Source organism: Terrapene carolina, unplaced genomic scaffold (assembly GCF_002925995.2).
Source record: "Terrapene carolina triunguis isolate 2854851 unplaced genomic scaffold, T_m_triunguis-2.0 Scaffold93, whole genome shotgun sequence".
NCBI lineage: Eukaryota > Metazoa > Chordata > Testudines > Emydidae > Terrapene > Terrapene triunguis.
In genome coordinates, this window is record NW_020664444.1 from 1,279,227 (window position 1) to 1,292,532 (window position 13,306).

At 57.4% G+C, this 13,306-nt stretch overlaps 1 protein-coding gene across 1 annotated transcript in view; it reads left to right on the forward strand.

Annotated features, from left to right (window-relative positions):
* Positions 1–13,306, forward strand: part of HS3ST2 (heparan sulfate-glucosamine 3-sulfotransferase 2) — a 92,898-nt gene that overhangs the window by 58,184 nt on the left and 21,408 nt on the right. The window contains exon 2 of the mRNA XM_026650752.1: positions 3–163. Within this exon, the coding sequence (XP_026506537.1) occupies positions 3–163 (161 nt within the window). The remainder of the gene's footprint in view (positions 1–2; positions 164–13,306) is intronic.

Below are 13,306 nucleotides of genomic sequence, written 5' to 3' on the forward strand. Positions count from 1 at the left end.
AGCTGGGCAGCAAGCGGCTCCCGCAGGCCCTCATCGTGGGGGTGAAGAAGGGCGGCACCCGCGCCGTGCTGGAGTTTATCCGGGTGCACCCCGAGGTGCGCGCCGTGGGCACCGAGCCCCACTTCTTCGACCGGCACTACGAGCGCGGGCTGGAGTGGTACAGGTGAGCGCCGCCCCCGGGTCCTGCCCGGCTCCGCGGGGCGCGGGCGGGCTGCGGGGGGCCGGGCGGGGGCTGCGGCAGAGGCGGCGCAGGGACCCTGCGGCCGGGGGCCCCGTTCCCCGGGAAGGTTTGAGTTGGTGGCCGCCCCGCCGGACCCGGCGATCCCTGTGACCCCGGGTCCGCTCGCTCCGATGTCCTGTCCGGTCCCCGAGGAACGGCCCTTGCACCCCTGGTGCCCCTGCCCGGACCCGAGGGGACTGGTAGAGCAGCTCCGCGCCCCGCTGGCGACCCGCCCAGCACCCGGGAAGGGGCGGAGGGGCGAGCCCGGGGTGCCTCTGGGCTCGCTGCCCCGTGAGCCCGGCTTGGCCGTGGGAAGCGGGGTCCGTGCAGCCCCTGGAGCTGGGCGAGGGCCGGATCCCTCAGCGCCCCTGCGCTACGGACCCCTGAGGGGCTGGGGGGGGGGCGTTGTTCTGGGGCCCCGCGTGTGCTGGATTGCGACGGGGAACCCGGCCCTGTCTCCCGCCGTCTCCCCATCCCAGCCCCCCTGCCACTAGCGCCTCGGCGGCTCCCCCGGCTGGGGGGCGGGAATCGCGCTGGGCTGTAGGGGGCTCCCCGCGGGGGGACGCTGAGGGTGACCCCTGCCAAGGATCGGGACCCGTCGCCCACTGGGAGAGCCCAGTCCTGGCTTCCCCTTCCCCAGGCAAGAGCGCTAGTGCAGGGTGCTGCCCCTCAGAGGAGGCAGGCTCGGGCCGGGCTCTCGGGGCGCTGAGCGGCTGGGGGTGCGCAGCGCCTCAGGGGACCTGGCCCGAGTGACCCTGTCACCCCCAGGGAGCCCGTTGCGGGGGCCAGAGATGCAGCCCAGGGGGGCTGGGGTTGGGCTGGGCCCCTCAGGCCTATGGTAGAACGTGAGGGGCTGGGCGCTGGCCCCTGGGTTCGTATCTGGGGTGTGTCTGCCCACCCCACGATCATCAGCTGCTCCCCCAGCTCCTGCTCCCCACAGCCGCCTCACTTGGACTGGTCTGTGTCCTATTCATTCCCCTTGCTCCCCACTCCCCATCCCTGCCTCTCCCCTGCCTCAGAGACCCCGGGAGGGTTGTCATGTAGCCGGGAGGGTTGGGGGTTGGTTTATCCCTGAGGAGGGGGGGGCTCTGCCTAGCACACCGATCACTGCCTGTGGGTTTTCTTTACAAGACTAGCCCCTGTAGAATAGCAGAACAGGGTGTGTGGCCATGCAAGCGGGCTGCCCTGGTCCGATTTTGGGGCTAATAATTGATCAATCTGTTGCTTGACTTCAGTGGGGTGGTTGTGTCCGGAAGAAGTGCTGAACCTGGCCGAGGGGTAAAACTCTTCTTGCTGGCTGTTGGAGGATCAAAAAGTCCCATTGTGCTTCTATCTATTTCCAGCTGTGAGATACACCAGCAATAACCCAACCTGCCTGATGGCTTTAGTCTGTGTGAACATCCCATACCTGGCTGGGTTGGGAGGCTGGGGCCCTAGCCAATCAGAAAACATGAAATTCCCAACTCATTGTATAAACTATTGCTAAGGTGAAGGGACCTTCACAACTTGTGTGGTCTGTTATCTGACCGATTGCACTCCAGGTGGCCACTCCACTGCCTCTGTGATCACAGTCCTACTACCCATCATTTGCTCCATCGCTGTCCTGAAATCAGCTGCTGCTGTTGGTTCTACAGAAGTGCAATATCTCATGTACTCTGTCCGCTTGTCTGCTTTCTGAAATCAAATACGTGTAAAATAGCTGCGATCTCTAATAAATCAAACCTTGGAGGGTAGTCAGTGCATCGCCAGGAAGAGACAGAGGGAGACGGGGGAAGAATTTAATTTAAATAAAAGGCTTTCTTGTAAAATGGGGCGGCACTAAGAGATACCAAGCAGGTCAGTTTCTGGGTGCTGGATAAGAACAGCCTGTGTGCGGGTGCGACCCCCTCTCCTCTGCGTTCAGAGGCCAGCACAGACCCCTGCCGTGCAGTTGGACGGCTGCCAGGCTTTCGGGGGCGGGATGGGAGCTCAGTGGCTGCGGAAGTGTCGAGTACCTGCTGCACAGAATCCCTTTCGGAGACGCTGCGGTGGGCTGTGTTCACGGAGCCCCTGCTCTCATGTCAGTGGGGTGCTCTGTGGGTAGGGCTAGGCCTGTGATCTCCGTGTCTGCTAATGAATCATGCAGAAGGAAAGAGCTCCCTGCGCTAGTCGGTGCCTACAGGAGCCAGGTGGCTGGGAGCAGCCTTTGCAATGGCCCTGTGGGCGGGCAGCCCTGCTCCATTCCCACACGTCTCCATTAGTGGCATGCTGGTGGGGCAAAGAAACCCCCAGGAGCTGTCAGGCACGGCTCAGGTGTTGAATGGGGGCCCGGAGGCATTGGTATTCTTCCACAGCCCACCCATTTGTGGTGCCAAAATGAGATGCCTGTCAGGAGATTGTGTTGACATTTAAAATATGGTCACATGGGCTCTGCTGGGCTCCGAGCTGGGGGGAAGGATAAGTGGTGCTGTCTCCCACGCCGCTTACCGTGACAACACAAGAGGTCACCCACAATCCTTTGTGTAGCTAGAGCTTCACAACAGGATCCTCTCCTTCCGTGTGGGTATTGATCAGCGGTGAAACAAGTAATTGCTATGCGGACACTTCAACTGGGCAGCTGAATTAATGCCCCCTGGGCTGAATGAGGCAGTTCACCCTCAGAGCTATTCCAGGCTCTCTGCAGATTCAGGCAGGCATTGCAGCATTCGTTTGTACTTGGGTCAGGTTCTGAAGGGTTTCTCCACCACCCTAAGGGCTGGAGATCCGCTCTGTCTTTTAGAAAGAAAGTGGAGATTCTGGAGCACAGGACGAGCACTGCCAAATCCTCCCATTCTGAGTCTGGAAGATTGGCCCCGGGGTGATATACTGTGTACAGCTGCTCAGGAGTTTGACATTGTTTTTCATTAGAAAATGCAGATTGGTTGAAAGTGGCACTTTTTGTGGGGAACGTACCAGTTTTGATGATGATTTTGCAGAGAACGATTTGAGGTCCAGGATCACATGAGAGACACTCACACAGTGGCTACTGGCTGTTCTGGGATCTTGATCTCTTTTAGTGAACAGTTCAAAAGGTCTCTGTTCCGTCCTGGTGCAGAACAGGCTAGTTTTGAAATAACATTTTCACAAGGTGGGAAAACCGTTTCCTGCCCGGCTCCAACACTGCAGGAAATGAACGATGCTCCGCAGCATAAGGAACGGGATGGTAAGAAAACAGGGCCCATCTCAGTGTGATCCAAGGATGTATCGGGCAAGATATATTTTCAGTAGCGATAGGCAGGTATTAATGCTGTTGTATCAGGCACCGGTGAGACCTCTTCTGGAATAGTGTGTACTGTTCTGGTCACTCAGGTTCAAGACCGATGAATTCAGACTGGAGCAGGTGCTGAGGACGGTTGCTAAGAGGATCAGGGGAAGGAAGAGCCTGTTAGGAATGGAGAATAAAAGATCTTGGCTTGTTCACCCTATGCAGGCTGAGAGGGGATCTGCTTGCTCTCGATAAATACACCAGGGAGCGAGAAGAGCTGCTGAAGCTAGAAGACAGTGTTGGCACAAGAACACAGGAATACATCTAGACTGGAGATGCGAAGAAGGTTTCTAACCTCAGAGGAGTGAAGTTCTGGACCAGCCGCCCAATAAGAGTAGTGGGGGGGCAAACACCCTACCTAGTTTGAAGCTGGAGCTTGGTAAATTTATTAAAGGGATTATATAAGGGGATTGTATGCAATAGCCGGGGACTGGACTCCATGGCACAGCAGGTCCTTTCCAGTCTTATGGCCTGTGTTCCTAAATCCACCTGCAGGCCCATGTTCCTTTCCAGCTTGGAGCCACTCTCTGCATGTGTCTGCTTCGTGTCCAAGTGATGCGGGAACCTGTCAGTGACTCCAAACCCCAGGGATGGGGCCCTGTAGGGGGAGGGCTGCGCTCCCATGGGGTCTGGGAATCCAGGGCTCCCTTTGCTGTTAGTAGCTTTCGATCCAGCCCTGAGGCAGATGAGCCCAGAGAGGAGGGAAGGCAGCAGGTGTCTGACCAGACTCTCCTGTCAGCGCCTGCTCTCAGGTGGTTTAGCGAGCACTGCCCCGTGCTCACAGGACAGGATGCAGACCTGCTGAGCTGCTCAAGGCTGGGGAAAGTGGAGCACAAGAGCTATAAATAGAGCAGGAACCTACTTTAACTCTGTTAAATCGCAGTCTCTTCCTCCTGCTCCCCTAGGGAATCCACCTCCGCCAGGCAGAGAGTAGGGGGCCCATTCTGGAGCACTCTCCTCCTTCTCTTCTTGCCCAGCCTGGGGAGCTTTTGTGCTTGTATCCAATTCCCCTTCCCTAGCTTGGTGAGGGCAGACTCAGAGCAGCCATATCCCCCTTCCCCCCAGCAGGTGCCGTTTGCTCCCTGCTCTCTGGGTTTGGCAGTGTACTTTCTCACATCATAAATTGTCTAAAAATAAACTAACCTCCAGTGTGGGGACTGAAAACAGGCGTGTGACCCAGCCATCCTCATGCAGTACTGGGGGGGCTGTTGTCTGAGGGGTGCCTGGAGTGTCCTAAGTGCCATACAATGAGTCTGCGCCATCCCTGAAGTAGCTGGCCAGGACCCTGCCTTCAGCCTGTGGAAGCTGCTCCGGCCCCATGGCTTTCGGGACTGCACTGGAGCAAGTTTTGGGAGTTCGGGATGCGGGCTGGTGCCGTACTCACACGCCATGAGGGGGAGCTTTGCTCCCACTTGTGTACTGCGAATGTGTCCACAGGCTCTGGGGTCCCCTGCACACCCCAGCTGCCCTGCCCTGTGAGTCTCCTGTTTGGCAAGCGAGCCGAGCTCCCCACTCAGAAGCAATCAGTGGCACTCTCCCTTCCTCGCGTCACGGCAGCCGGGCTGTGGGCTCCCTATCCCCCTCCGTCTCCTGTTAGCTGGCGTTTTTAACGCCCGCCTGGCCATGAGGAGCCAGCTGGCCCCCAAAGCTCCCTGTGCTCCACGTGCACCCAGCGTCTCCTCTCCTGTAGCATGGAGAAGTGATTGCCCTAGACGTGGTGAGTGCTCAGACTACAGCTGGTCCCTGCCAGGGAGTGCATAGACCTGGTCCTTTGTCCCCTGTGGCATCCCACAGCTGGGCCCAGGCAGAGTGGACAGTCTAGGAGAGCAGGAAAGGCCTCCTCTGAGCATGGCAGCTTCCAAAGCTGGAGGCGTGGGGAATTCACCTGGGCTCCCCACTAGGCTGGGGGCCAGGCATGGGAAGCACATGGGATGAGCACAGCGCTACTAGAGGAAATACAGGGGAGTGAGCAGAGCCCAGAACCCTGCAGCCATCTGCTGCCCCCAGTCGGTGCCCGGGCTAGGGAAAGAGGCGGGCGTTCAGGATGCAGGCAGTGGGGGCATGGGCCAGAGCCTTACCCTGCAGCGAAGCTCTGCCCTGCCTGGGGCAGCTCTGCTGGGAGGGGGTAGTGATCTCGCTGAGCGATCCCTACGTGTCCTCCTGGGTGAGGGACGGGGGTTCCCTGAGCTCCCAGGCCAGTGCTGCGGGGGGTGGGAGAATCCCCCGGTTGCTGAGGCGGCTCGTTAACCCCGATGACATTTCTCGCTGCTCTTCAGGATTCTCCTTCTCCCGGTGAATGATTTCACATCACTTCGGCGGCCCTGGAGCTGCCAAACACCTGCTGAGAGCCTGGACTTCCGTCCAGCTTCACTGAGTCCTGCCAGCGCTTACTGGCCAGGAGCCCAGGCGAGGCTGGGCTTCGGGAAAGCGGAAAACTCCCTTCCAATCCCTGAGGGGCAGCAGCTTTCCCGTCCTCATGTAGCAGTACTGGGGACTCTGCGTCGAGCCCACCAGCAGCGTGGCTAGAGCAGGGGGTTGGGCGCCAGGAGCCGACCCTGCTGTTGCCTGTGGGCATGACATGGGCACGTCCCTTGGTCTGATTGCCAAAGGGGCCAGGCCCCTGCAGCTCCAGTGCTGGGTGTGCAGCACCTCTGGAAACCAGACCCTGCCCTGCTCTGTGCCTCCATCTCCTCATCTGTGAAATGGGGGTTAAGGCCATGTAAGGTCAGGATGAACGGGACCGGGCCAGGTAGAGTTCTAGGGTGACTGAAGTCTGAGCGGTGACAGTCCTGCTGTGGCCTCTGGCCCATCCCCTCCCACCCTGGGCTGTTGTCCCAGTCTGTTTGAGCAGCTGGGTTTCGGCCACGTCCCTGGAGACGATGCTGCAGCCTAATGGAGCTCTGGCTTCGGGCACGGTTGCTGGAGGTGCCAGGCAGAGCCAGGGCACAGTCTGCCCCACGGTGAGACGGGCAGTGTAGAAGGAGAGGCTGCCACAGCAGAGCAGAGGTCGCAGCTGTGGAGACAGCAGCCCCTTGCGCTACAACTCTGAAGGAGTGCCGCTCCCCGCAGACTGGCTGGAGAGCTCTGGAGGCGCCCGTGAGCAGCTCTCACTGGCCCATGCCCAGCACCCCGTAGACCCAGGCTGGGTTTCACACCAGAGACGTGGGCAGGCCGTGGATGTGGCCTGGAGCCACCGAGTGGGACCATGCCAGGCGTGGGCTGAGTCACCAGGGTGCCTGGCTTGCTGATGCTCCCCTGCGCCATGTTCTCTTCAGCTGGTGGGGTGCAGTGCCAGGGGAGGGGATTGCAAATGGGGGCTCCTGGGGGGAGGGGAAGGCTGGTGCCCTTCCTGCAGGGCCCCAGCCAGATCGGCTTCTTTTGGCAAAAGCCAGTGTCTTCCGCTGCGCAAAGCCGGCAAGGGTGCGTACCCCGAGCCGTGACAAGCACTAATGTGCATCCCCCTCTGACAGGGCACCAGCGCCTTAGTGACGTCATGAGGGCATTTCAGTGCCTGGTCTGGTTTCAGTTCTTCAGCCTCCCTGCGGGGCCCTGCCCATCTCTGCTCCATCATCCTCTGCCCAAAGCACTCCGCGAGCCGCCCACTCGGTTAGCCCGGGCCAGCCTCCATGCTGCTCGTGGGCTGGAGCCCCTTCGTAGACTCGGTCTGCTACGCCTGCACCCCCTCCTGTCAGCCCCCCACCGAACACACCCAGAGCGCCAGCCCTGCCTCCCTGCCCCCATCCCAGCACTTCAGAGGGAAAAGACAATCCCCACACCAAGGGGTCACATGTTCCAGGCCACGGCTCGGGCGCTTGCTCTTCTTGCACCCCGGCGGCTTGCCATGGCAGTTGCCTAGGAAATGCTCTGTGATCTCGGCAGCGCCGGGAGCTCCTCTGGTACAGCGCTGGGCCAGAGCCATGCTTCCCAACGGAGAGCCATGACGTGCAGTGGGATTAAAGATAACGCATAACTGGCCTCTCCCACCTTAGATCACTCCGGCTTGGGCTGGCCTCCTCTGCTGTGAGCTGACTGCTCCGTGACAAGGAGGAAACAGACTCCCATTAATAATTTAGCGCCACCATCTCTGAGGATGGTGATGGGCACTTGCTGAGCTGGGCGGTGCCAGCTCCATACCTGCCTGATGAATGCGAATTGACCGTGCAGGAAGAGCGGCTGAACTGCTGCCCAGCGGTCTGGGTTTGTGCTCGGATCAATGCGGAGATCTTGCCAGATAAAACAATTAAATGACACTTCCTGGGTTTTATTCGATTCCTTTTGTCTCTCACGTATGTGCCAAGACGTAAGTGCACAGCTCACAAAGTATAAAACGCTGGATTGATTTTACTCTCTCAAAGTGGAGCAATTAAGTAGACCCGGTCGGTGAGCTTTAACCTCAGCAACATGATTAGCTCCCCTTCCTCTGCCAATAGACCCAGGGCAGCGACTAGGAGATTTCATATTGACAGCTGGATTCCAGAGACGCGCAGCGCTAATGTAATTAACCTGCACAGCCCAGCGTCCTTTATTACCTTGGCTGTTGCACCTGGGAGCCCCTGCAGGCCGTGCTGATCCAGCACACGGGCTGGGGGTGGAGGAGGCCGCTCCTCCCAGACTCTTGGGATACCCCAGCTGCCAGCCCGCCGCCTCGTCCCTGAGAAATAAAGCCCCTCTTCACGCAGCCTCGGGAGTGTGACTTGGAGCACCTCTGCTAGGGTGCCATGGGGTGGGGGGTGTCCTTGGGAAGCCTCTGCTACAGTCTAGACTGTGGGGACCACGCACGTCATGATTGTCAATAGGGGGCTGGGGCTAGATCAGGCTTTACCAGCCAGCAGGGTTCTCATCCGGCGCAGCCATCCAGTGTGTCTCATGCCTCTAACCGCAGTTGAGACCCCGACTGGCTCCTCCGGGGCTTGGTCAGTAGCCCGGCCTTGCCTCCCCCTGCATGCGCTGCACTGACTGGGTCTCAGCTGGGAGTCTCCACCATTCGGCGCTGCGCCGAGCAGGCCTTGGCTGGGGTCCGCCCCTGCCTGGCCCTGGAAGTCGTCCCTGCTGGCTGAGCCGGCAGAAGCTGGACTCTTTGGGTCTTGGCCAGAAGTTGCGTCCTTTTGGCCAAGTCGTTGTAACAGAACAGAGGGACCCCTAGACCTGCATCCATCTAGCCCAGCAGTGGCCGGCACCAGCTGCAGGAACCTTGTGTCCATCGGGGAAATTTCATCATGACCCTGGGCACTGAGTGGTTGGTTTGTGCCCTGAAAAATGAAGGTTTAAATCCCTTATCTTTTTTAGTCTGATGTAGTGTAATGGTGGCTGTGGCTGTTCTTCCTTCCATAGAAAACTCGAATCCATTTCTTTGAATCCTGCTAAGATCTTGGCCTCTTGATAGCTCGGGGCGATGAGTTCCGCAGACTAACTGTGCCATGTTTGAAAATGTATTTGCTTCTATCTATTTTTTGGTTGCCTTTCAATTGAATTGACTCCCTTACTCTTTCATTCTGAGAAGGGTTAACTGTTTTCCCTGGGGCTATTCTCTATTTAGCACAACACTGTTCACAGCAAAGTAAATTATGTCAGATTCGCATCCACACCTTACGTATTTTATAGATTACTTAACAGGTTTGTCTTCCTAGAGGCATTTCTCTGACACTCACCACAGTACTGCCTAAGCATCTGTTTTGGGTTCAGGCCTTCTCACGTAAATGACCCAGACTGGGCTTTGATAGGGAGGAGCAGATGGGCTCTAATGAAAAGAAGAACCAGAGACTGGACCTTCCATGAGACTCCTGAAGGGTCAATTGTTTGTTCACTTCCATTCACCTTCGGCCTCCCGCGAGTGCAGTCTGAAATGGAGGTATTAAAATCTTGTGTGGTGGATGAGACTCATGATCTTTCCCTCCCAGAGGGCACCAGAAATCTTGCTTATCCAAACCAGCTAGTTCCACGCTGCTGCCTGCTTCACAAACGACAGCCTTTTCTCTGTGTCTTTTTCAACGACCCTGATCCAGATCTCTCCCTCGCCCTTCTCCATGGCCCCAAATCTCCACGCGGTATTAACATGCACAGCGAGTGCTGCACCAGAGCTGTCTATTTAATGACTCCGTATCCAATGTACCCATGCCCTTCCCAATTCCCATCAGCCTCTTTAATCCACCTCATTAGCCAGAAATACAATACCAGAGCAGTATTTTTGAAAGATCTGTGTTAAGACAGTAGAAACCAAATAGCCAGTGACTGCGGAATATTGATTCATTACCAATCCTGGTCAAAATATCTATTTCCCTGCTGCCAGAGTAGCGTGCCAGTAACCTTCAGTACTTCCCAGAACACACGGGAGATAGTGCCATTTAATTTGCTGTTATACTTGGAGCAGTGACTCTAATTATGGCATTATGGGGTTCAAAGTCTGCCTCTCTGTGACTCCTGAACATGCCAGATGCTCCAGCTGATGTGCGTGTTAGGAGATGGGTTTCCTAGCAGGCCGGGCTGCATGCTCAGCCTGGTTTCAGCATTACCAGCACTGCACAATTCGGACGTGATGCCATGTTCTGTGGATAGTGTGCAAGTCGGATTGGAATTCAGGTGACTGCGTTGGCTCTGCCGGGCGAAGTGCTTGGCTTTCCCGCTTGTGCCAGCAGATGTGGCTCTGAATCCACGTAGGGAGACGGCCTGTTGAGTCAGAAGATGCCATTGTTACATGGTCACATTTTGAGCTATAACCAGTTGGCACTACCCAGAGCTGTGTAACATCGGCGTCCTGTTCCTGACAGCAGATTCCGTCTAGAGACTTTATTCAGCCACATATGCCTGAATTCAGAGGGACCCATGTCTGACTTCAGGATTTGCTGCACCAGAATAGACCAGTGGGCCCTCAAGCCCTGTGTCCATGGTGCCTCTGGTCCAGCAGCCTCTCCCTAACAAGGACTCCTGCTTGGACGCTCACTGGCTGATGGGCGAATACCCATCTTCCCCGCCCCCACCACCATCTGCACCCCCTGTCGCCCCAGCCCTGGTCTCTCGCTTTCCACCCCAGGAACGCACCAAGGAGACCAGTACCCATGGCGGGTGCAGATGCGGCTGGAGCTCTGCCTCCGCTGTGCCAATGACAACGTGGACAGACCTCAGCAAACTGCAGGATGCTCCTGTACACGTTGGGCAGGGGATTCTGTCGTGACGGCCACGTTAGGGAGATAGGAGCTGTAGCTGCCCTTTGGGGAGGGCAGGGCGCTCCCCTCCCATTGCTGTCTGGGCAAGGCACGTTTAACACCAAAAGCTCTGTGTTCTTGGTGACAGGCATGTCTGGGGACTTTCCTCCATGCGTCTCCACCACCACGTGCATTTGTATGTGCTGGAACATTACGTTGAGTGGATAACTTATCTCTTAAATGAGCTTTTAATTAGGGAATAATTACAGCAGCTGTAGCTTATTATGTGGTTTTTAATGAATATTATTATTGTCCATGTTTGTTTCACCTACAAAAAATTGCTCAGAAATGGAGGAGGGTGGGTTGGTCCTTCGAGATGTGGTGGGGGCAGGCGGCGGGGGGGAGCTCCAGGCTGCCCCCCAACACACTGCCTCATCATCCTTCGTTCCTTGTAACGGAGCAGACAACCCTGAGGGTTTGGTGCCCAGATCTGTCGGCTCCTGATGGGGCTGAGAACAAAGGGAATCTCCCAGATGTTGGCTCAATGACAACGAGGCAAATGGCTGCTGCTCTCCTACCCCCAGCACCCAAACCACTGGGAAGCGGAGACCCTCCTTGTTGCCGGCCACGTCCCCGCATCCCAGGAGTTCTGTCGCTGAGCCCTACTGCATGCCATGATGTGACGAAGTGGGACTGTTCTTAATGTTTTCCTCAGTTTCCCCTATGCAGTTCTTAAGTATCTAGGTGGTGGGATAAGGGTGTATGGTTGCTGCAGAGCAAAGGGCCAGGGTACATAAATGCCCGACACTCTGTCTCCTAGCAACTGATGGCCTGGGCCCCTCCTCTGCAAAGGTGCCAACTGAAGGTGTTGGAGACAAAGGGATCAGGTGACCTCCTGGCCCGGGAAAGAGACAAAGCCCAGAGAAGGAGGGGCTGGACGGGGGTTGGAGTTTGGAGCGAGCTGGGGACTGGAAGGGAGGGCAGACAGGGGTCTGCCTCGCTGGGCCTCAGAATGGACCCGGCGGAGGGGTCCCGTTCGCTGACCTACAAGCTCTGTTTTAGACCGTGTTCCTGTCGTCTAATAAACCTCTGTTTTACTGGCTGGCCAAGAGTCACGTCTGACTGCGAAGTGCGGGGTGCAGAACCCTTTGGCTTCCCCAGGACCCCGCCGGGGCGGACTCGCTGTGGGAAGCGCACAGAGGGGCATATGCTGAATGCTCCCAGGAGAGACCCAGGAGGCGAAGCCGTGTGAGCTTCTTGCCCTGAAGACGGTCTGCTCCGAGGGAGAGGAGGCTCCCCAAAGTCCTGACTGGCTTTGTGGGGAGCAGTTCCAGAGCATCGCCCGGGGACTCCGTGACACATGGGGTTCTGGCTGGGCAAAGCGCCCCTGGGCCTTGCACAGCACTCAAGGGATTCCCATCGTGCCCTGAGGCTCTCGTTGGGCCCGGTCTCTTATTCCTGGGGAGCATGTGCTGTAGAGACCAGTCTGCGCTGGCAGGACGGAGCAGGAGCTGGGGAGGAAGGAGATTTCATGAGTCTTTTCTTCTCTTCTCGATTTCCATGGTTTTGTATGACGGGCCATGGGTGGCTGGGACTGTTGTGGTCTGGTGTCTGAGAGAAAGAGCCGGTTAGATCTGTAGTGAAATGTTTGTTCCGCTCATTTCACCCTGGTCCCAAACTACCCACAGGCTGGTCCTGAGTTTTACTCTTTCGTTTGCTCTTCCGTAAATATTTTGCATGAGCCACTTTGAGCCACTGGATTGTTTGCAGCCTAGTGACAGGGAGTATCTGCTACTGTTTGCCCCGTGTGATTGGTCACGTCAATCCTGTGGCGTTGTTCCTGCTCCCTGGTGGATGACCTCTGTGAACTGGAAAAGGGACGTCTGTTTATAAAGTGTCCGTGACCCTCTGTCTGATGAGCGTTTGTGTGACTAGTAAAAAGCTTTTCCGCCCCCGCTGGGCGCCTGCGTTGGTGCTGCTCCTATTGACAAGTCTGGTTGGGAGCGAAGCTTCCCACTCCAGCGCTGGAGAGAGCGGCGGTGGCGCATGCCCGGGAAGCACTTTGGTGGTTTTGTTTATAGCATATTCACGCAGGGGAACGTCCCGGCCGGACTCCTCCAGCCCAGGTTAGCTGCCACTCAGCGGCAAAGGTGGGAACGGCTCTTTGGGTGAGGGGCAGGTCACAGGCCGTAGACCAGGGTTTAGGAGAGGGGGATTGTACAGAGCCTGCGGAGCAGAAAGGGGACAAATTGCTGGAGATTTTACTGGGCCTCTCAGCAGATCAAAAGGGGGCAGAGAGATGTGTCGACGGCACACTCCAATTCCTGAGGCTGGGGGCCCCTTTTCTCACACCTGCAGGTGGGGCTGTGCCTTCCAGAAGCTAAAATCGGCGTGTGTGTGTGTCTGTCTGTCGTACTCCAGGGGTTAAGTCTCACTCCAGCGCTCGCCCTGCCTTAGCTGCAGGGTCTGAGTTGCTGGGAGCAGACACAGCAGCAGCATGCTAAGCCCAGGGCAGCCTGGCCATAGGGGTCCCGTAGCCATGCACAGACCCCCGGATACCCTTAGGAGCTGCCCATCCTTCGGCTGCAGCTCTGACGTCTGGAGGGCTCGTGACATTTGTTGCTGGCACAGAATGCCCGAGGCAAAGCAACAGGGGTTCGTGGC